Below are 21,653 nucleotides of genomic sequence, written 5' to 3' on the forward strand. Positions count from 1 at the left end.
CTGACACATTCATTACCCAAAGGCAAATCTTAATACCAATACAGCCAATTCGATCAAGTGAGGCAATGCCAATTTGACATTACCATACAGTAGTAACTGTTAAACGCTTATCCCCTAAACTCAACATAAAAAATGAGGACTTCGTTGGATGCCCTTCAGATATATAAATCTAACGTCAAACATGACACAACACAAGAAAAGCACAACAGGTGGACAGCAACATTGTAATGATCCCACTCAGCCAACTTATAGATAATAAACCATATGTCAAAGTAATTTGTCTTAAATTGAAGTAGTGTCAGTGTCTGTCTTGAGACATAAACGTTGGAATGTCTCAAGACAGTTTAGATGTTAAAAATAATATAGGCCTACTACTACTAGCCTACCAACTGTATGTTCTCTTATTCTGTGTGTATAACATTATTATTACCCATTTAAAACCTAAAATGTAATGATAGAAAGCTGTAAGTTGAAAATGTAATGATAGAAAGCTGGTTGAAAATGTAATGATAGAAAGCTGGTTGAAAATGTAATGATAGAAAGCTGGTTGAAAATGTAATGATAGAAAGCTGGTTGAAAATGTAATGATAGAAAGCTGGTTGAAAATGTAATGATAGAAAGCTGGTTGAAAATAGGTGAAGCCGTCTTTTAACTGCGAGGGCAGAGTAGCCTCCGCACTATAGTCTCACCAAACAAGAGAACATCTACTTCAAAGCCCATTGCACACCGTTTCACACCACTTTGAGGAAACATGCAAGTCATTCATATCTGCATTGTTTCGATTGCAGATACAGCATGTTCAATGCTCTCAAGAAACGGGCCGAGAGGAAGATCCTGCCAACCTCCACATGTGGTTCAGAGAGCCACCAAGCTTGCTTTATTATGGGAGGGAACTGAATGAAAATTTAAAAAATTAAAATTAAAATTAAAATTAAATTAATTAAATTGAATGAGTCGTGCCACATGTATCTAGTATACCACCAGGTGGCAGTAGGTGGTCTAAACATTACAGGGAGGGAACTGAATGAGTCGTGCCACATGTATCTAGTCTACCACCAGGTGGCAGTAGGTGGTCTAAACATTACAGGGAGGGAACTGAATGAGCCGTTTTTCTGTTGGCGTGGCACAAGGCAGTGCAAAGTGATAAAGATGCACAGACCGCAGCAGTTAACGCTGTTAAAGACAATGATTTATGATTTTACTTACATTTTTGTACATTTTTAAAAATTATTTGTTACATAAACGGCTGTCATGCTGTGGCATGACTCGTTCAGTTCCCTCCCATATTTTATAAAAATGGACATTTTTGCTTTGTTACATATTTAAAAAGATAGAAATGAAATTGCATATAATAATTTAATATATTTAATAATATAATATATTTGATATATATTTATTCTATTTATTTAATTAATATTTATTATACTATTTACTTGTTTTACTATTTAATGATTTGTTACATATTTAAAAAGATAAAAATGAAATTGTATATAATAATTTAATATATGTAATAATATAATATATTTGATATATATTTATTCTATTTATTTAATTAATATTTATTATACTATTTACTTGTTTTAATATTTAATGATTTGTTACATATTTAAAAAGATAAAAATGAAATTGTATATAATAATTTAATATATGTAATAATATAATATATTTGATATATATTTATTCTATTTATTTAATTAATTAATATTTATTATACTATTTACTTGTTTTCATATTTAATACACTGTATTTACTTGTATTAAATGTTAACACACACACACACACACACACACACACACACACACACACACACACACACACACACACACACACACACATCTCGCTATTCCCCTTTAAATACACATGTGGAGGTTCGTAGCGCCATGATCAGATCAAGCTCTCAGCCAATCAGACCACAGAAACAACCTTTCGTGATGAGGAAGTAACTTCCCATTGGCTGAGCGTCGCGTTACGCAGTGCTTTACCATCCAGGCGCATTAGCAGATTGGTTATTGGAGCTCCGGACAGTTTTGGTTACATTTATTTCGTACCTTGGCTGTGGTGTTTAGTATATATATATTTAAGTGTTTCAGGTTAGTGGATAACCCTAACCCTCAACCAGGTAAGACAACACTCTGTCATGATGTCAGTAACCATAGCTAACCCTAACCTAACCATAGCACTGTGACTAGTCAGCTGTGAAACGACGCGTTTATGGTTGTATGTTTCTGTTGACGGTAGTGATGCAGGGTCACATCACATGGATCAGGGTCACATCACATGGATCTTTACAATGATAGAAAACAAGATGACAGAGATGGACAAGACAACAGGAAGGGAGGGAGGGCTGACATCTTTGCTTCTAAACAAGCATGCATGTCAATAACACTAATAATAACTTGTATAACTACATCAAGCTTACACACTAATAATATCTAAACAAGCATACATGTTAACATCTCTGTCTCTGTCGGGACGTTTGGTTTGTTAATTAGGTGGCCGGCGGTGGTATAATAATAGAACAGGTAGATAGATACGTGATTAACTGATAAATGCATTGGACGGGATTCATTAACATTACAACCAATAATTTCATAATATAACACACTGCGGCTGGTTGTCAGGCTGGTTGTTTAACTCCTGGAAACAGACATAAGGTGTCATGTTGCTCGATGCCCATTAGAGACATTATGTTATATATTATATATATATTATGTCATATCTGGATGTCCAGCCTGTGTGATAAGGGAATGGTTAGAACCTCCAGGCCTCCAGGCCAGTAGCAGATTATAGCCTAGACCAGAACCAGTCACACCTGACACACTGTGTGTGTGTGTAAGTGTACAGCAATTAGGTGAAGAGCTCTAATGAACTACATTTCCCATGAGGCCTCTCTTCAACATGCATAATCACCACCAACTTATTAAGTTGGGATCTGCTGCATACCTCTTATCAATCAGTTGCAAACATGTAAATATAAAGAAGTAAAGGTCACAGACCTGTCTGTCTTCCAGGTAGTCTGATAGACTGATAACAGTGGACATGTCGAACAGGTGTGAAACAGCGACGACTAGCGGCTGAAACCGAGATGACATGTTCAACACTTCATTTGTAATATTTATAATAATAACATTGTATTGTTATTTTAGATCTTAGACCTGGAATATGTAGTTCATATAGGCCTAGTGCTATTTATGTACAAAGTGTTATACCATTATCATCTTTACAAACGAATAATAATAATGTTTCCATGGTTGCTGTGGTGTTATGATCCTTCTATAAACATCATTAAACAAATTAAAAGGTAGAGAAGTAGAATACTTTATTCAAAACATACTCAAGTAAAATAACTGACTTTCAAAAATACTTAAATAAATACAAACCAGATTCTACTAGATAGATTAATGTGTACCTATGAACGTTGCCAGGTAGGCTCCATGCACCTATGAATGTTGCCATGTAGGCTCCATGCACTTCAACTCTGAAAGCCATTTTCCTTCCTCATCAACCCAACAGATTCCAACATGGATCTGGTGCTGGATGTGGCTGACCACTACCTCCTCACCCCCTACGTGTACCCCCCCTCCTGGCCTGAGGATGGCGCTCTGCGGCAGCTCCTCACCCTGCTGGTGGTCACCAACCTGGGGGCCGCGGTGCTCTACCTCGGCCTGGGGGGCATCAACTACTACTTCATCTTCGACCACAAGCTCATGAAACACCCCCAGTTTCTAGAGGTCAGTTAACATGAAACACCCCCAGTTTCTAGAGGTCAGTTAACATGAAACACCCGCAGTTTCTAGAGGTCAGTTAACATGAAACACCCGCAGTTTCTAGAGGTCAGTTAACATGAAACACCCGCAGTTTCTAGAGGTTAGTTAACATGAAACACCCGCAGTTTCTAGAGGTTAGTTAACATGAAACACCCGCAGTTTCTAGAGGTCAGTTAACATGAAACACCCCCAGTTTCTAGAGGTTAGTTAACATGAAACACCCGCAGTTTCTAGAGGTCAGTTAACATGAAACACCCGCAGTTTCTAGAGGTCAGTTAACATGAAACACCCCCAGTTTCTAGAGGTTAGTTAACATGAAACACCCGCAGTTTCTAGAGGTTAGTTAACATGAAACACCCGCAGTTTCTAGAGGTCAGTTAACATGAAACACCCGCAGTTTCTAGAGGTCAGTCAACGTTTGGACCTCTTACAGTCATAGTAGGAAAACCTTTCATCACATTCCCAGTGGGTCAGAAGTTGACATATACTTAGTTAGTATTTGGAAGCATTGCCTTTAAATTGTTTAACTTGGGTCAAATGTTTCAGCAGCCTTCCTCAAGCTTCCCACAATAAGTTGGTTGAGTTTTGGCCCGTTCCCCCTGACAGAACTGGTGTCCTCCTCGCTCGCACGCTTTTTCAGTCCAGCCCCCATGTTCTGTAGGGTTGAGGTCAGGGCTTTGTGATGGCCACCTCAGGACCTTCATAAGACATTTAGCCAGAGCTTTGGAAGTATGTAGTAGCGTTGTCCATTTGTAAGACCAAGCTTTAACTTCCTGGCTGATGTCTTGAAATCTTGCTTCAATATGTCCACATAATTCTCCTTCCTCATGATGCTATCGATGTTGTGAAGTGCAGCAGTCTCTCCTGCAGCAAAGCAACATGATGCTGCCACCCCCCCCCACAACATGATGCTGCCACCCCCCCCACAACATGATGCTGCCACCCCCCCCACAACATGATGCTGCCACCCCCCCCCACAACATGATGCTGCCACCCCCCCCCACAACATGATGCTGCCACCCCCCCCCACAACATGATGCTGCCACCCCCCCCCACAACATGATGCTGCCACCCCCCCCACAACATGATGCTGCCACCCCCCCCCACAACATGATGCTGCCACCCCCCCCACAACATGATGCTGCCACCCCCCCTCCCCCCTGTGCTTCACAGCTGGGATGGTGTTCTCACCTTTTTTCATAACGATGATGGTCATTATGGCCAAACAGTTACATTTTTGTTTCATCAGACCAGAGGACATTTCTGTGCAGTTACAAACCGTAGTCTGGCTTTGTTATGGCGGTGTTGGAGCAGTGGCTTCTCCCTTGCTGAGGGCCTTCCAGGTTGTGTCGATATAACAGGACTCGTTTTACTGTGGATATAAATACTTTTGTACCCGTTTCCTCCGGCATCTTTACAAGGTCCTTAGCTGTTGTGATTTGCATTTTCACACCAAAGTCTGTTCATCTCTAGAACACGTCTCCTTCCTGTATGGCTGCTCCCTGGTCCATTTCTGATTTTCCCCTGATGTCAAGCAGAGAGGCAGTAGGTTTGAAGGCAGCATCATTCAGAGCTGCGAACATTCCCAGACTGATCTCAGGTCATTGTTGTTCCTCAGAACCAGGTGAGGCGGGAGATCGTTTACGCCATGACCTCGCTGCCCTGCATCAGCGTCCCCACCGTGGCGCTGTTCTTCGCTGAGGTCAGAGGTTACAGCAAGCTGTACGACAACGTCAGCGAGTCTCCCATGGGTAAGAGCCTTCTGACTAACCCTGTCCCTGACCCTGACCCTGACCCTGACCCTGTCCCTGACCCTGACCTCTCCCATGGGTAAGAGCCTTCTGACTAACCCTGTCCCTGACCCTGACCCTGTCCCTGACCCTGACCTCTCCCATGGGTAAGAGCCTTCTGACTAACCCTGTCCCTGACCCTGACCTCACCCATGGGTAAGAGCCTTCTGACTAACCCTGACCCTAACCCTGTCCCTGACCCTGTCCCTGACCCCGACCCTGTCCCTGTCCCTGACCCTGACCCTGTCCCTGACCCTGTCCCTGTCCCTGACCCTGACCCTGACCCTGTCCCTGTCCCTGACCCCGACCCTGTCCCTGTCCCTGACCCTGACCCTGTCCCTGTCCCTGTCCCTGACCCTGACCCTGACCCTGACCCTGTCCCTGTCCCTGACCCTGACCTCTCCCATGGGTAAGCCTTCTGAGGTCACCACTAGCCTCCATCACCAGGCTTCCTCTCACATTCTTTCAAAAAGGTGTTCTAACACTGGTTTTCTCTGTGTACCACATGTACAAAAGAAGAGATTTGGTGAGGCTGCATTCTCATTTTATGCTCCAGATTGTGTCTCACTGCCAGTTTACATTAGAGATGCAACCTCAGCACATATGTTCAAGTCAAGACTAAAAACCCTTCTTTTAAATGACTTAAGTAATTAAATGATTAAACTTCCTTTAAATGACTAAATAATTAAATGATGATTATATAATGATTAAAGCACTTTGAGCTGCAATATGTGCAGGAAAAGTACTATACAAATAAAAGTTATTATTATTATAAAAGCCTGGAGAATCATGTTTCCAACCAATGTTATAGCTACAAATATGTATTGTTTTTGGGCCAAAGTATCCATTTGGTTAGGAAGTTCACATTCCATCAATTTGATGTTGTATTTACATAAATAAATACTTATTTTCAACTGTTAAATGTGCTTATGCTAACTGTCAACTGCCAATGTTAAGAACACGTGTTATGTAGCAACTTTAGATGATGAGCATCAAATGACAACCTAACCCTAACTATCACCTAACTATCACCTAACTATCACCTAACTATCACCTAACTATCACCTAACTATCACCTAACTAGCACCTAACTATCACATAACTATCACATAACTATCACATAACTATCACCTAACTATCACTTCACTATCACATAACTATCACCTAACTATCACCTAACTATCACCTAACTATCACCTAACTATCACATAACTATCACATAACTATCACATAACTATCACCTAACTATCACCTCACTATCACCTAACTATCACCTAACTATCACCTAACTATCACCTAACTATCACCTAACTATCACCTAACTATCACCTCACTATCACCTAACTATCACCTAACTATCACCTAACTACCACCTAACTATCACCTAACTATCACCTAACTATCACCTAACTATCACCTAACTATCACCTAACTATCACCTAACTATCACCTAACTATCACATAACTATCACCTCACTATCACCTCACTATCACCTAACTATCACCTAACTATCACCTAACTATCACCTAACTATCACCTCACTATCACCTAACTATCACCTAACTATCACCTAACTATCACCTAACTATCACCTAACTATCACCTAACTATCACCTAACTATCACCTCACTATCACCTAACTATCACCTCACTATCACCTCACTATCACCTCACTATCACCTAACTATCACCTAACTATCACCTGACTATCACCTCACTATCACCTAACTATCACCTAACTATCACCTAACTATCACCTCACTATCACCTCACTATCACCTCACTATCACCTAACTATCACCTGACTATCACCTCACTATCACCTAACTATCACCTAACTATCACCTAACTATCACCTAACTATCACCTAACTATCACCTAACTATCACATAACTATCACATAACTATCACCTAACTATCACCTAACTATCACCTAACTATCACCTAACTATCACCTCACTATCACCTAACTATCACCTGACTATCACCTCACTATCACCTCACTATCACCTAACTATCACCTAACTATCACCTAACTATCACCTAACTATCACCTAACTATCACCTAACTATCACCTAACTATCACATAACTATCACCTAACTATCACCTAACTATCACCTAACTATCACCTAACTATCACCTAACTATCACATAACTATCACCTAACTATCACCTGACTATCACCTCACTATCACCTCACTATCACCTAACTATCACCTAACTATCACCTGACTATCACCTAACTATCACCTAACTATCACCTAACTATCACCTAACTATCACCTAACTATTACCTAACTATCACCTAACTATCACTTAACTATCACCTAACTATCACCTAACTATCACCTAACTATCACATAACTATCACCTAACTATCACCTGACTATCACATAACTAATAAACTGTTAATTCCAACCAACATGTGACTAACCAACAACCATCAAATAACAGTCATGTTGTGTCAATCAAACATCGCCACAGCTATAGAGCTCCAGTATTTTGACATCTACAAAACCTTCAAAATGTTGTACAACACATTTTCTTCTTTTGACTGTTGCATAACTGCGACACACTGTGAAACACACACAGGGCTGTAGGAGTACTTGAAGCACATCGGTTGTCAGCTGTTGTACCTCTCTTCTCCCACTGAAAGAGACGTTAAAAACATCTTCACCAGATGTCAAATACAGCAGAGTTAAAACATGACAGGAAGCGTGGCGTTGCAAGGCTGCTCCTTCACCTCAGAGGTTCTCTACTGTTGATCTGGGTCGTCTCTAACACAGCTGTCTGTGTTCCAGGTTGTTCTAACACAGCTGTCTGTGTTCCAGGTTGTTCTAACACAGCTGTCTGTGTTCCAGGTTGTTCTAACACAGCTGTCTGTGTTCCAGGTTGTTCTAACACAGCTGTCTGTGTTCCAGGTTGTTCTAACACAGCTGTCTGTGTTCTATGTTGTTCTAACACAGCTGTCTGTGTTCTATGTTGTTCTAACACATCTGTCTGTGTTCCAGGTTGTTCTAACACAGCTGTCTGTGTTCTAGGTTGTTCTAACACAGCTGTCTGTGTTCCAGGTTGTTCTAACACAGCTGTCAGTGTTCTAGGTTGTTCTAACACAGCTGTCTGTGTTCTATGTTGTTCTAACACAGCTGTATGTGTTCTAGGTTGTTCTAACACAGCTGTCTGTGTTCCAGGTTGTTCTAACACAGCTGTCTGTGTTCTAGGTTGTTCTAACACAGCTGTATGTTTCAGGTTGGCCTGGTCTGATCTTCAGCATGTTCTCCTTCCTGCTCTTCACTGACGGGTGTATCTACTGGATCCATCGGTTCCTTCATCACAAACGTATTTACAAGGTGAGCGTTCCTCCCGTAGGAGACAGTGTGGTTAGGTGTTCAACGCCTCTTCCCGTTTCACTGTCAGTTTACTGTCTGTGTGGTGAATCTGATCATGTTGTTTTAGTCTCTCTGTGACGTTCACGTCTATGAACGCTGCTCAGTAACCTGTCAGAGTCACAGACAGGCTGAACACCCCAGGGAGACGCTACAGCAACATGAAGGAAACACCACCGTTGGGTCATGTTAGTCATAGTTTATGAGTTGTTCACATTACTGTGTGATTATTATTGTAGCTCTCTAACATGTTACAGTTATGTAGTTACTCACTGTTACAATGCAATGTAAATGTTAAATGGACTGACTTATATAGCACCTTATTCCAAAGCGCTTTACAACGGCCTCTCATTCACCCATTCACACACACATTCACACACCAATGGCGGAAAGCTACCATGCAAGGCGCCGGCCCGCTCACTGGGAGCTATTTGGGGTTCAGTGTCTTGCCCAAGGACACCTCAAAATGTGGCCAGCCGGGGATCGAACCGCCAACCTTGCAATCATTAGACACCGGCTCTACCTCCTGAGACACAGCCGCCCCCAATGTACTTAGGGCCATGTCTGGAGTTAGGGTCAGGATTAGAACTATTGTTATTGACGTAAGCACAGCGTAGCAGTTACAGTTACTCCATACAAGAGTGATGCTACTATGGACTGTCTGAGTGACTCAGCGTTATGTCTCCCCCTCCAGTACTTCCACAAGCCCCACCACGTGTGGAAGATCCCCTCGCCGTTCGCCAGCCATGCCTTCCACCCGGTGGACGGCTTCCTGCAGGGCCTGCCCTACCACGTGTACCCCTTCCTGTTCCCGCTGCACAAGCTGCTGTACCTGGGCTTCTACGTGTTCGTGAACGTCTGGACCGTGTCCATCCACGACGGAGACTACCGCGTCCCCGCCCCGCTGGAGGAGCTGGTCAACGGCTCGGCCCACCACACGGACCACCACCTCTTCTTCGACTACAACTACGGCCAGTACTTCACCCTGTGGGACCGCCTGGGCGGGTCGTACCGGCACCCCTCGGCCCTCATGGGGAATGGACCCCACGACCTGATCAGGAAGCTGGAGAGCGAAGGGAAGCTAACCGCTAACGGAGCTAAAACTGAGGGGGATGCCAATGGGCGGCACGCTAACGGAAACACCACAAGAAGCAAGGAGGAGTAGTTTGGTAGCATTATTTGAGTGCTAGCTACAGATAACTTCAGCTAGATAACATCTTTAAGGAGTAGCTTGTGTACTGGTTCACACATTATCCCAATGAGAAGAATGTGTACCCAGAACAGCAGCTCACCTCTCCTCTCAGAATTACTTTTCCAGGTGTTTCAAAGCGAGGGAAAGCTTTCTGGAAAGATACTTTAATGAAAAGCAAATAACTCTGTTAGTTAAGTTAGTAGGTTAAAAACACTACAGTACATTATTCATAACTAGCATGAAAACAAGTTTCGATATAATTTGCCAAACCAACCAGTTTGCCACGTTAATGAGATTTTATATTAGGAAAATACACTTGCTGTTGTCTAAACAACTCTGGAAAACTGCTTTAGAAATGTGGTTTCATTTCTGACAGGGTTGACTGAAGCTCACAGCCCTCAGCAGCCTTGTACCTCCACCTGCCTCTGTAACCAACCACCACTGCTCTGGAAACATGCTGTGTTGAGCTAACTGCTGAATGCACTTAAGTGAACTTCCTTGATTGATTTAGACTGATCTTAGGAGTTTGTGTTGAAATGAGCAAGATATAATCCTATCCTGTCAATCACGCTGTTTTGAAACCCAATGGGCCTTTCAAAGACGACAGGTTTAAATGTCAATAATGAGAGAGAGATATGAAGAATGTAAGTGAGTGTTTTTTTTTTTATTGTCTTCTAAATTGCTCAAATAAAGATGTAACTGGACCTTATCATTTTGACTTTTGTAATTTGGGGCTTAAGTTGTTAAAGGGAATCCGACCATGTCAAAAACAAATACCTAATGCTCAGCTCTGTTGATAGTTCGTGACGTCAACATTTTATAGAATTGTTTATATGAATGACCGTGAATGGACTGCAACCTTTAATGTGTTGATTTGGAGGGGGTGATTTCAGAATGATTGAATTGATACTTTTGGTAGTTACGTGTATTATAGTACAGTATGATAGTACAGTATGATAGTACAGTATACGCATGTGTCACTTTGTCCCTATTTGAGTAAAACTAAACTAACTGCCTGAGACACTGCCTCGTCTGTCTGTCTGTCCTTCATCAGCATGGTGTCAAATGTTATTTAGTCAATAACACACACACACACACCTTAATAACACACCTTAATAACACACACACACACACCTTAATAACACACACCTTAATAACACACCTTAATAACACACACACACACACACCTTAATAACACACCTTAATAACACACACACACACACCTTAATAACACACACCTTAATAACACACCTTAATAACACACACACACACACCTTAATAACACACCTTAATAACACACACACACACACACACCTTAATAACACACCTTAATAACACACCTTAATAACACACACACACACACACACACACACCTTAATAACACACCTTAATAACACACACACACACACACACCTTAATAACACACCTTAATAACACACACACACACCTTAATAACACACCTTAATAACACACACACACACACACTTTAATAACACACACACACACACACACACCTTAATAACACACACACACCTTAATAACACACACACACACACACACCTTAATAACACACACACACACACACACACACCTTAATAACACACACAGACCTTCTGACACTCAAACAGAACAATTATCTTTATATAGATGTATGTATATATATATATAATTTATCTTTATATAGATGTATGTATATAGACACACACACACATCTATATACATACATATATATAATCTTTATATTTATATAGATGTACATTGTCTGTCTAAAGGTCTGCTTCTGCGTCGAATTTACGCACGTCTACGCCGTAGCCTACGTAAGGGGTCTCGCACTTTACACTTCTCCGTTGGTCGCTCTGCAATTACACCGTCACATCGCTAGGTGGCAGTGTGTTTTCTATGCCCCTGTGCTGTGCCTTTTCCGGTTAGCTATCATTCTGACAATGCCGACGGTCGGTGTACTCATAGCGGCATAATAGCGATCAAAAACCTTATTTTTGTTAAGCTTGTTGTAAAGAAAATGTCTATAATGCATTGAAATGACAGTAAACTAAGATAATAAGATGGTTATCATACATTTTAAAATCTTTATTAATAAGTAATTACAGAAAAAGTAAATGACATTTCTGTCATGACTTCCGCATTTACGAGAGTCGGAATGTGACGCTACCAAGCGGACCAATCACAGTTCTTATAGATAACTTAACATTAAATATGTCTATCATAAATATAATTTAAACCCAACGAACAGCCATGGAGCTCCCTGTAACTAATCATTTATTTCTAAATAAACAGGATTGTACATCTCGTAAATGTGAATCGCGCTCCTTATAGGAAGGCTGTGCCTGACGCTTCCATAGGGTGCTCTACTCAAAGCGGCATAATAGCGATTTTTGTTGTTATGCTTGTTGTAAATAAACGTTCTATGATGCATTGAAATGACAGTAAACTAAGATAATACGATGGTTATCATAATTTTTCAAATCTTTATTAATAAGTAATTACAGAAAAAGTAAATGAAATTTCTGTCATGGCTTCCGCATTTTGGCCAACCATAGTCGGAATCTTGTCGGAATCATGTGCTACCAAGCGGACCAATCACAGACAGAGGTGCAAACTTCACCTTTCTGCTAAATTAGCCGTTTTCACCTTAAAATAGGTCATCCATATGAATCGTGTAGATCTGGAAAAAAAAATTGGGGGGGTGTCTAAGTCAAGTCACATGATGCGCGAGCTAACTAATCTTCCTTTCTGCTAAACTCCGCTGCTGTTGAAATAACTTTTAGCTTCAGGCAGCTAGGTACAATTCCTGACAGCGTGGAGATCACAGTCACAGTAAACTGTTTTCGAAGTAATTCTTCTGATTAAGGTCAGGGCTGCCGCTACTTACACACGCATCATTGTTAGACCACCGTTAGTGCTAGCGATATCCCCCCCCCGTGAACCTCTAAGGTTAGCCACGCATTGATCATTTTCTTAGTTTTCAGGCAAAAAAATAAATAATTGTCAACCCTCCCCGTAGGCTACGCAAGGTTACGCGGGCTACGCCGTAGCCTACGCCGTCGATTTTACGCAGGAGCGTAAACTGGGCTTTAGTAATTGCAGGGTGAGGACTGCCTTGTTATGACGATACCCACTGACAGATGGCAACACGACATATTTACAAACACGAAACTGATTAGCTACCGTATCTGACAAGACTGTCCTGTAGTTGTTCATGTGACTGTTTTAGTGTTTTAGTTTGTCTTTCTATGTGTCTAAATAATGTGTCTAGCTAGAATCTGGCTAGCTAACATTAGTGTAAGACAGTCAAGGCTCAGAACATTATGATCTTTGTGGTTTCTGGTCGGCCACCCCATTTAACGTGTATTGTAGTCCTTCATTGAAAAACAAGGACAATACACTGACCATCATTTGATAGAGGATCAAACGATCTCTTTGGAGAGCAACTAAAGATGTAAATACCAGACAACCTAAATACTTGCTTAAATTGAGGACGGACATGTGTATGTGTGTGAATATTATCTTCCCTGTACCACAAAAGCAGTAATAAAGGTTCCTACCTAATTTGTCATCTGATGGAGCAGATACACAATACATTCTTTATGCGATTTTGTTGTTGTTATAATGGCAAAATATATACAACAAAAGTCAATATGGTTTAAATGATGCAGTCATTTCATACAGGGCACCCTCAACAACGAGATGATGATGATGAAGAAGAAGAACATTAATACTGTTTTATGATGGTGTCAGCTTATTATGAAAATGGTATCTGAGACATTCTAATTTTGTATCACTCACTGTGATGTAATAATGCACAATTCTAGAACATGGTTACCACTTGTAAGGGGAATGAAGGTTCACATTGCTCAGAAGAATAGTTGCAGTGTGCCACCTCTTGCCCAAAAAGTGGATATTTAAGATATTCAACACAAGAATGAATGAGCTGGAAGAGGGGTCCACCTCTACATTTCAGAGATGCAACATGGAGAGAAAAATGAGTTCCATGGCCTGGCCAATATTTAATGAGCTACGACTGGAAGGAAAATTCTGTGACGTGGTGATTAAAGTCAATGACATCGACTTCAACGCACACAAGAATATCCTTTGCGGCTGCAGTCCATATTTCCGGTGAGTGTCTTAACTTGGGGGGGTAGCCATGATGGATGGCAGGGATTCACTTGGCATGGATCCAAAGGATAATCAGAAGAAAATAGCCAGATCCTACAAGAGTTTACACATTGTTCTTTGTGGCAGCAATGATACATTCTATACAAGATACAACTATTGATTCATAATATTTGTGTACCCCTCTTTATATTGTCATATAATTGCAGAGGGTGTTTATTATATTGCTGTACTATATTGAAAAGAGTATTGAGAAAATCTGGTACAGTATATGGATGAGTCCTGACCATCATACCCCTCCTCTCTAAACCCTGACCCACAGAGCTCTCTTCACAAGTGGCTGGAACAACTTAGAAAAGCGGGTGTACGACATTCCTGGTGTGTCACCGGACATGATGCGTCTCATTATTGAGTATGCCTACACACGCTCTGTGCCTGTCACTGACGAGAATGCGCAGCAGCTTCTGGTGGCTGCAGACCAGTTCTCTGTCATGGGCGTTGTGCGAGCCTGCAGTGACTACCTAGAGGCCCAGCTGTGCCCGGAGAACTGCATTGGGATCTGTACGTTTGCAGACTTCTACTCCTGCCATGAGCTCAGGCGCATGTCCTCTCTCTTCATCCTGCATCACTTTAAGGAGATGGTGCGTAGCTCCGAGGAGTTCCTGGAACTCTCGCCGTGGCAGCTTCGTGACATCATTGAGAAGGACGACCTGAACGTGAAGCAGGAAGATGTAGTGTTTGAGGCCATCCTGCGCTGGATTGGCCATTCTCCTCAAGACCGCAAAGCCCAGATCTCGGTGCTGTTGCCTAAGGTGACTGAGAGTTGGACAACACACGTAACACGTAAATGTTTGATGCATTTCTGTTCGGTTCTCAATAGGGTTAAATGCTATATTCTGGTCAGCCCGGTTGTAAATCGGGCCATGCTAACCCATCACTAGTTCAAACAGACCTTAGCAGACTCTAAGCAAACAAAGAGACACGGAATTCATCATGATTTTCTTGCGCAGTGAGAGTGAATCCCCAGGTCTCGAAAGACCTCGGATTCAAACTGAACTTTTCCTCTCCTGAGCCAGTATTTATTCCCAAACAGAAAGACAAAAGGGGCAGGCCGAGCACTGCGTGGTTATAAGCAGTTTCATGGGAAAAGCATCTTAACATAAATATTTCTCATGAAAATGTACATCTTAAACATAAACACTCCTAGGACTGCTCAGCTCAAATATAAACATTTTCATGGTAATGTACCTTAACATAAATAGTTCCATGGGCTGCTCTGCCCAACACAAACATTCCCAGCTCAATGTACAGCACTTAGCAAAATCAGATTTACGACAGGGCCCCTCTGACAACACAATGTCAGGAAGGGAAACTACCCAGGCTGGGATAGCAGATAACACATACCTTGTATGGTTGTGCACAACAGTTGAACTCTCAGAACAGAAGTGTAATGCACAGAGCACATGGACTCAATGTACTCTTCAAAACCTTGTATGGTTGAAGCACAACAGTTGAACTCTCAGAACAGAAGTGTAATGCATAGAGTTCATATATTCTTCCAAATGTACTATAACATTATCAAAACACAATTCAAACCTATCATTCCCTGCTGTTTTTCATAATTTATCACGATACAAACATTCGTCTCTTATTCAGGTAAAGCTATCTTTCTTTCATATTTTCTAGTTTAACTGTCATTCAACATCGCCGTACAGATCACACATGGATCTCAACTTGGATTAGAGTTTCTCAAATTGGGTTAGGTACTTAGGCTCCATCATAATGTCTTGAATCAACATTTGTTTGTACAAGTATTTCTGAAATCAGTTTGTTAGTCATAGCTCTGAAGCAGGGGGAGACACAACAAACAATCATTAAAATCAGTATGTGATGTGGTAGTTCACACATGTTCAAGAGTCATTCAGTTCTGGAGTGTCATCAGTCTGATCTGATCGATTTCGCGGTTCTGGGCTTCGTTTATCGTAAGGGATGCATTTACAAATGTCTCTGATTGATAGTTCAGGGTTTTTTTTTTGTCATCTGGGACATCACTGCCCCAGACTGGGTCGTGTGCCTGGACTTGGGCGTCTCGTTTGGTCGTCGGGAGGATTTGGTCCCCTCATTTCTAATAGGTAGTGGATCTGAAGAATTCTTCACCGGGTTTGAGACGTAATATTCACTAATGAATAGAACCCCTTTGTAGCCCGGGCTTCCACCACTCCCCGTCGTTCGAGGGAAATAATGTCACCTTCTTTCAATGGCTCTGTGTACTTCTCATATCTCGTTCCGCGATCTTGACAGCAGTTGAGATGCTCAGCAGCACCTCAAATGGTTCAACCCACCGCGGGCTGCCAGTGTTCTCCTTCCATCTCGTCGATGAGGATCTGGTCAGGTTGTATTCTCGATCCTGTAGGGTTAGGTTTCCGGTTCCTGTTTCCTGAAACAGAAATGTCTGGCAGATAATTTGTTCTGGCTATTTCCTGTTTCCTAAATAGCTGTCCACGTGGCCAGTGTGTTTTCCGTTTCTGCCAAATCTGCTTTACATATAACGATGAATTGAGTATCAAAGACCCCAATTGAAATATGTACTTTCATGTCACTTGCTTCTGCAAATCTTCTAATAAAGTTTTCAATCAATCAATCAATACTTCCCTAATGTCGTCTACTATGGGTAGTCTAATCTCCCATTTACTATTTCAAATTCATTAATTTCATTTATTTCATTCATTTCATTCATTCATTCATATCAAACCCATAGGTCTCAATTTTATTGTCATGTGTGTTTCCATTAGAGAAACACACTCTTCAATGTCCAGGTATTTGGACACTGTGTTTGATCAATTCGTTCACGAAATGTGCTCCATTATCACTATATTTTTTTTTTGTTTTTAAATTGTGTAATTATATACGTGAAAATGTGCGTTAACTCCTGTCAATCATCATTTCCCTGCTTTTTGATACATGTCATCAAAAAGACCATGTATCAAATTAGCTGCTGTTTGTAGAGGCTCTGTGGTAATACAATTTTTCCATCTATTCCAAATTCGTATTACTCCCCTGGTCTCTGAGGGGGTCACACTAAAAATCCTCTGTCTCCCTCCCCCTCTCTCTCTCTCTCTCTCTCTCTGTTTGCTGTTCTGTGTCCACTCTGACACATAGCCCCCACCCTTGCGCTCCTCTTCTGCCTCAAACACACACAGTTCATAGTCTCCCGTGTGTTTCTCCTCTCCTTAAACAACTCTCTCTCTCTCGCTCTCTCTCTCTCTCTCTCTCTCTCTCTGTCTGTGTCTGTCTCTCTCTCTCTCTGTGTCTCTCTGTCTGTCTGTCTGTCTCCTGTCTTGTCTTTGGCTCTTCTATAATCCCATTACAAGTTTAATTTACTATATAATATAATCTACTAAATTCTCTTGCCCTCTGTCTCTAACCCTTCTCTCCTGTTCTCTCTCTCTCCTCTCATTCACAGCTTCTCTGTCTCAGCTCCTCTGCATGACTCCTTCCTGTTCTCAAATCTGTCTCCCTCTCTCTCTCTCTCTCTCACTTCTCGCTCTCCCTCTATCACTTTTTACTTCCTTCTCGCTCTCTCTCTCTCTCTCTGTCTCCTAGTCTCCTCTCCTAGTCTCCTCTCCTTTTCTCCTAGTCTCCTCGTCTCCTCTCCTTGTCTCCTAGTCTCCTCTACTCATCTTTTAGTCTCCTCTACTCCTCTCCTTGTCTCCTAGTCTCCTCGTCTCCTCTCCTTGTCTCCTCTACTCGTCTCCTAGTCTCCTCTACTCCTCTCCTTGTCTCCTAGTCTCCTCTACTCATCTCCTAGTCTCCTCTACTCCTCTCCTAGTCTCCTGTCTGCCTCTCTCTAGGCAGGTCTCTTTTCCCCCTCCCTTTTCTCTCCGCATGCCTCCCCTCTGTGTCACAACTCCACTTCCAAATACCTCTCTCCATTCTCCAACCCTTCCTCTTTCCTGCTCTCCCTCCCCTCTCGCTCTCTGCTTCTTTCTCCCTGGAAATCAGGTCTGCTTTGTTTCAGGCCAATGGTGTGTGTGTGTGTATGTGTATGTGTATGTGTGTGTGTGTGGCGCGTGGTGTGTCTTTTCTCTCCCTGACTCCCTCTCTCACTCTTGATCTCTCTCTCCCTCTCTCTCTGTCTCTCTCTGTCTCTCTCTCTATGTCTCTGTCTCTCTCTCTGTCTGTCTCTCTCTCTGTCTGTCTGTCTCTCCCTCTCTCTCTCTCTCTGTCTCTGTCTGTCTCTCTCTCTGTGTCTGTCTCTCTCTCTCCCTGTCTGTCTCTCCCTCTCTCTCTCCCTCCGTCTCTGTCTGTCTCTCTCTCTGTGTCTGTCTCTCTCTCTCCCTGTCTGTTTCTCCCTCTCTCTCTCTCTCTGTCTCTGTCTGTCTCTCTCTCTGTGTCTGTCTCTCTCTCTCCCTGTCTGTCTCTGTATCTCTCTCTGTATCTCTCTCTCTCTCTGTCTGTCTCTCTCTGTCTGTTTCTCTCTCTCTGTCTGTCTCTCTCTCTCCTTCTCTCTCTCTGTCTCTCTCTATGTCTGTCTGTGTCTCTGTCTGTCTGTGTCTCTGTCTGTCTATGTCTGTCTCTCTCTCTGTCTGTCTCTCCCTCTGTCTCTGTCTCTCTCTCTGTCTCTATCTCTGTCTCTATCTCTATCTCTGTCTCTATCTCTGTCTCTGTCTCTGTCTCTGGCTCCCTCTCTCTAGTTAAGTCACAACCATACACACGTCTGTGATTGATTGGATTCATTTCTTTCTCTGTCTCTGTCTCTCTGTCTCTCTCTCTGTCTGATTTCTATTAGTCTACTGTTTACATAGCACAAAAGATATCCATCTAAGTGGATTCTTTTTGCATGTCAAACAACCTATTTTGTACAATTTAGGATTAGATAGACTATTCAATTCGATTGCAATCTTTCTTTTTCTATTTACCGGTGTCTTTGTTGCTTGAGTCCGGTCTGGATTCCGTCAGCCGTCTTTTTTGGAGAAGAAGAGGAGGAACGTCACCGGTCCTGGAGCGAATGGATGTCCCAGGACTTTCTGCTGTCGCGACAGACTTCGGCGTGTGTCGTTCCCCCTGGTCCTCTCCCAGACGACGTAGGAATCCGGCTCGAAGGACCACGTTGTTCGGTTCTCAATAGGGTTAAATGCTATATTCTGGTCAGCCCGGTTGTAAATCGGGCCATGCTAACCCATCACTAGTTCAAACAGACCTTAGCAGACTCTAAGCAAACAAAGAGACACGGAATTCATCATGATTTTCTTGCGCAGTGAGAGTGAATCCCCAGGTCTCGAAAGACCTCGGATTCAAACTGAACTTTTCCTCTCCTGAGCCAGTATTTATTCCCAAACAGAAAGACAAAAGGGGCAGGCCGAGCACTGCGTGGTTATAAGCAGTTTCATGGGAAAAGCATCTTAACATAAATATTTCTCATGAAAATGTACATCTTAAACATAAACACTCCTAGGACTGCTCAGCTCAAATATAAACATTTTCATGGTAATGTACCTTAACATAAATAGTTCCATGGGCTGCTCTGCCCAACACAAACATTCCCAGCTCAATGTACAGCACTTAGCAAAATCAGATTTACGACAGGGCCCCTCTGACAACACAATGTCAGGAAGGGAAACTACCCAGGCTGGGATAGCAGATAACACATACCTTGTATGGTTGTGCACAACAGTTGAACTCTCAGAACAGAAGTGTAATGCACAGAGCACATGGACTCAATGTACTCTTCAAAACCTTGTATGGTTGAAGCACAACAGTTGAACTCTCAGAACAGAAGTGTAATGCATAGAGTTCATATATTCTTCCAAATGTACTATAACATTATCAAAACACAATTCAAACCTATCATTTTCATAAAGGTGTATCGCGGCTGCCGACTGCATTCTGTGTCCATATCTGTCTGTGTCTGTTTACTTAGGTACGCATGGCCTTGATGACAGCGGACTACTTCATGGACAATGTGAAGAATAATCCACTGGTGAGAGCCAATGATGACTGCAGGCCCATCATCATCAACGCACTGAAGACCATGTATGACAAAAGGAACCCTCGCCTGCCCTATGCCATCTTACTGGCCATCGGTGGTTGGAGTGGTGGCAGCCCCACCAATGGCATTGAGGCGTATGATGCACGGGCTGACCGATGGGTAAATGTGACTCGAGAGGAGGAGAGCGCACGGGCCTACCACGGTGCTGCCTACCTCAATGGCTTTGTGTACTGCGTGGGAGGCTTTGACGGCGTTGACTACTTCAACAGTGTGCGCAAGTTCAACCCAGTCACACACACTTGGCACCAAGTGGCACCCATGCACTCACAGCGCTGCTACGTCAGTGTGGCTGTGCTGGGTGGCTGCATCTACGCCATGGGCGGCGTTGATGGCTATGTGCGACTCAACACTGCTGAGCGCTATGAGCCTGAGACCAACCAGTGGACACTCATCTCACCCATGCATGAGCAGAGAAGTGATGCCAGTGCCACCACACTTTTTGGAAAGGTAAGTGGAACAGAGGAATAGGTAAGACTAACTGTACCTGGAACACAACTTGATAACTATTGTACAATGAATCTATTAAAAAGCCAGGATGGATGAATTTACGAGTTGCCTTAATTCTAGGTATACATATGTGGTGGTTTCGATGGGAATGAGTGCCTGGACACAGCAGAGTGCTTCAACCCTGAGACCAACCAATGGACTCTGATCGCCCCCATGACAAGCCGACGCAGTGGGGTGGGGGTCATCGCCTATGGGGAGCAGGTCTATGCGGTGAGACCTACATAAAAATACACAATAAATCTATGCTCATGTTCTGATATACTGTTATTGACCCACATTTCTCCTATCCTCTCTTAGGTGGGCGGCTTTGATGGAGCCAACCGTCTGCGAAACGCAGAGTGCTACAATCCCCAGACCAACACCTGGCGCACAGTTCCCACCATGTTCAACCCACGGAGCAACTTTGGCATCGAGGTGGTGGATGATCTTCTGTTTGTGGTGGGCGGCTTCAATGGCTTCACCACCACCATCAATGCGGAGTGCTACGATGAGAAGACAGATGAGTGGTGTGACGCCCATGACATGGGGATCTTCCGCAGTGCCGTTAGCTGCTGTGTGGTGCACGGACTGCCCAATGTGCTGGAGTATGCTGCCCCGCGAAATACCCTGCAGAACCCCCGGGAGGAGCTGAAACTGTCCACCTCCAATAGCAGCATCCTTACTGTCTGACACCATATCTACCCACCATTACCCCCCATCCCTACATGACCCAGTCCTGCCCATTGCAGTCCATCTGGGCAGAGACAGAAACTATCCAAATAAATCCTTCAAGTGCCCATGGAAATCACATAACATTTCTGTCTTTCTTATTGCTTCTATCAGGCCGGG

General features: G+C 42.8%; 2 protein-coding genes across 2 annotated transcripts; both read left to right on the top strand.

Annotated features, from left to right (window-relative positions):
* The first annotated feature begins 1,978 nt into the window (after positions 1–1,978).
* On the top strand, positions 1,979–11,149 carry sc5d (sterol-C5-desaturase). Its single transcript, XM_080530239.1, has 5 exons — positions 1,979–2,119; positions 3,514–3,731; positions 5,386–5,518; positions 8,810–8,910; positions 9,641–11,149. The coding sequence occupies exons 2-5, from the start codon at positions 3,522–3,524 to the stop codon at positions 10,109–10,111; spliced, it is 915 nt and encodes a 304-aa protein (XP_080386365.1). The 5' UTR covers positions 1,979–2,119; positions 3,514–3,521; the 3' UTR covers positions 10,112–11,149.
* Positions 11,150–14,126: 2,977 nt separating this feature from the next.
* LOC308154838 (kelch-like protein 10) lies at positions 14,127–21,494 on the top strand (the record flags this gene model as incomplete). The annotated part of the gene is made up of 5 exons (XM_080528056.1): positions 14,127–14,272; positions 14,592–15,081; positions 20,190–20,765; positions 20,886–21,035; positions 21,123–21,494. The coding sequence occupies 5 exons, from the start codon at positions 14,127–14,129 to the stop codon at positions 21,492–21,494; spliced, it is 1,734 nt and encodes a 577-aa protein (XP_080384182.1).
* Between the last annotated feature and the right edge of the window lie 159 nt (positions 21,495–21,653).

The sequence above is a fragment of the Nansenia antarctica genome, assembly GCF_963989245.1.
Source record: "Nansenia antarctica genome assembly, chromosome: 4".
Classification (NCBI taxonomy): Eukaryota; Metazoa; Chordata; class Actinopteri; order Argentiniformes; family Microstomatidae; genus Nansenia; species Nansenia antarctica.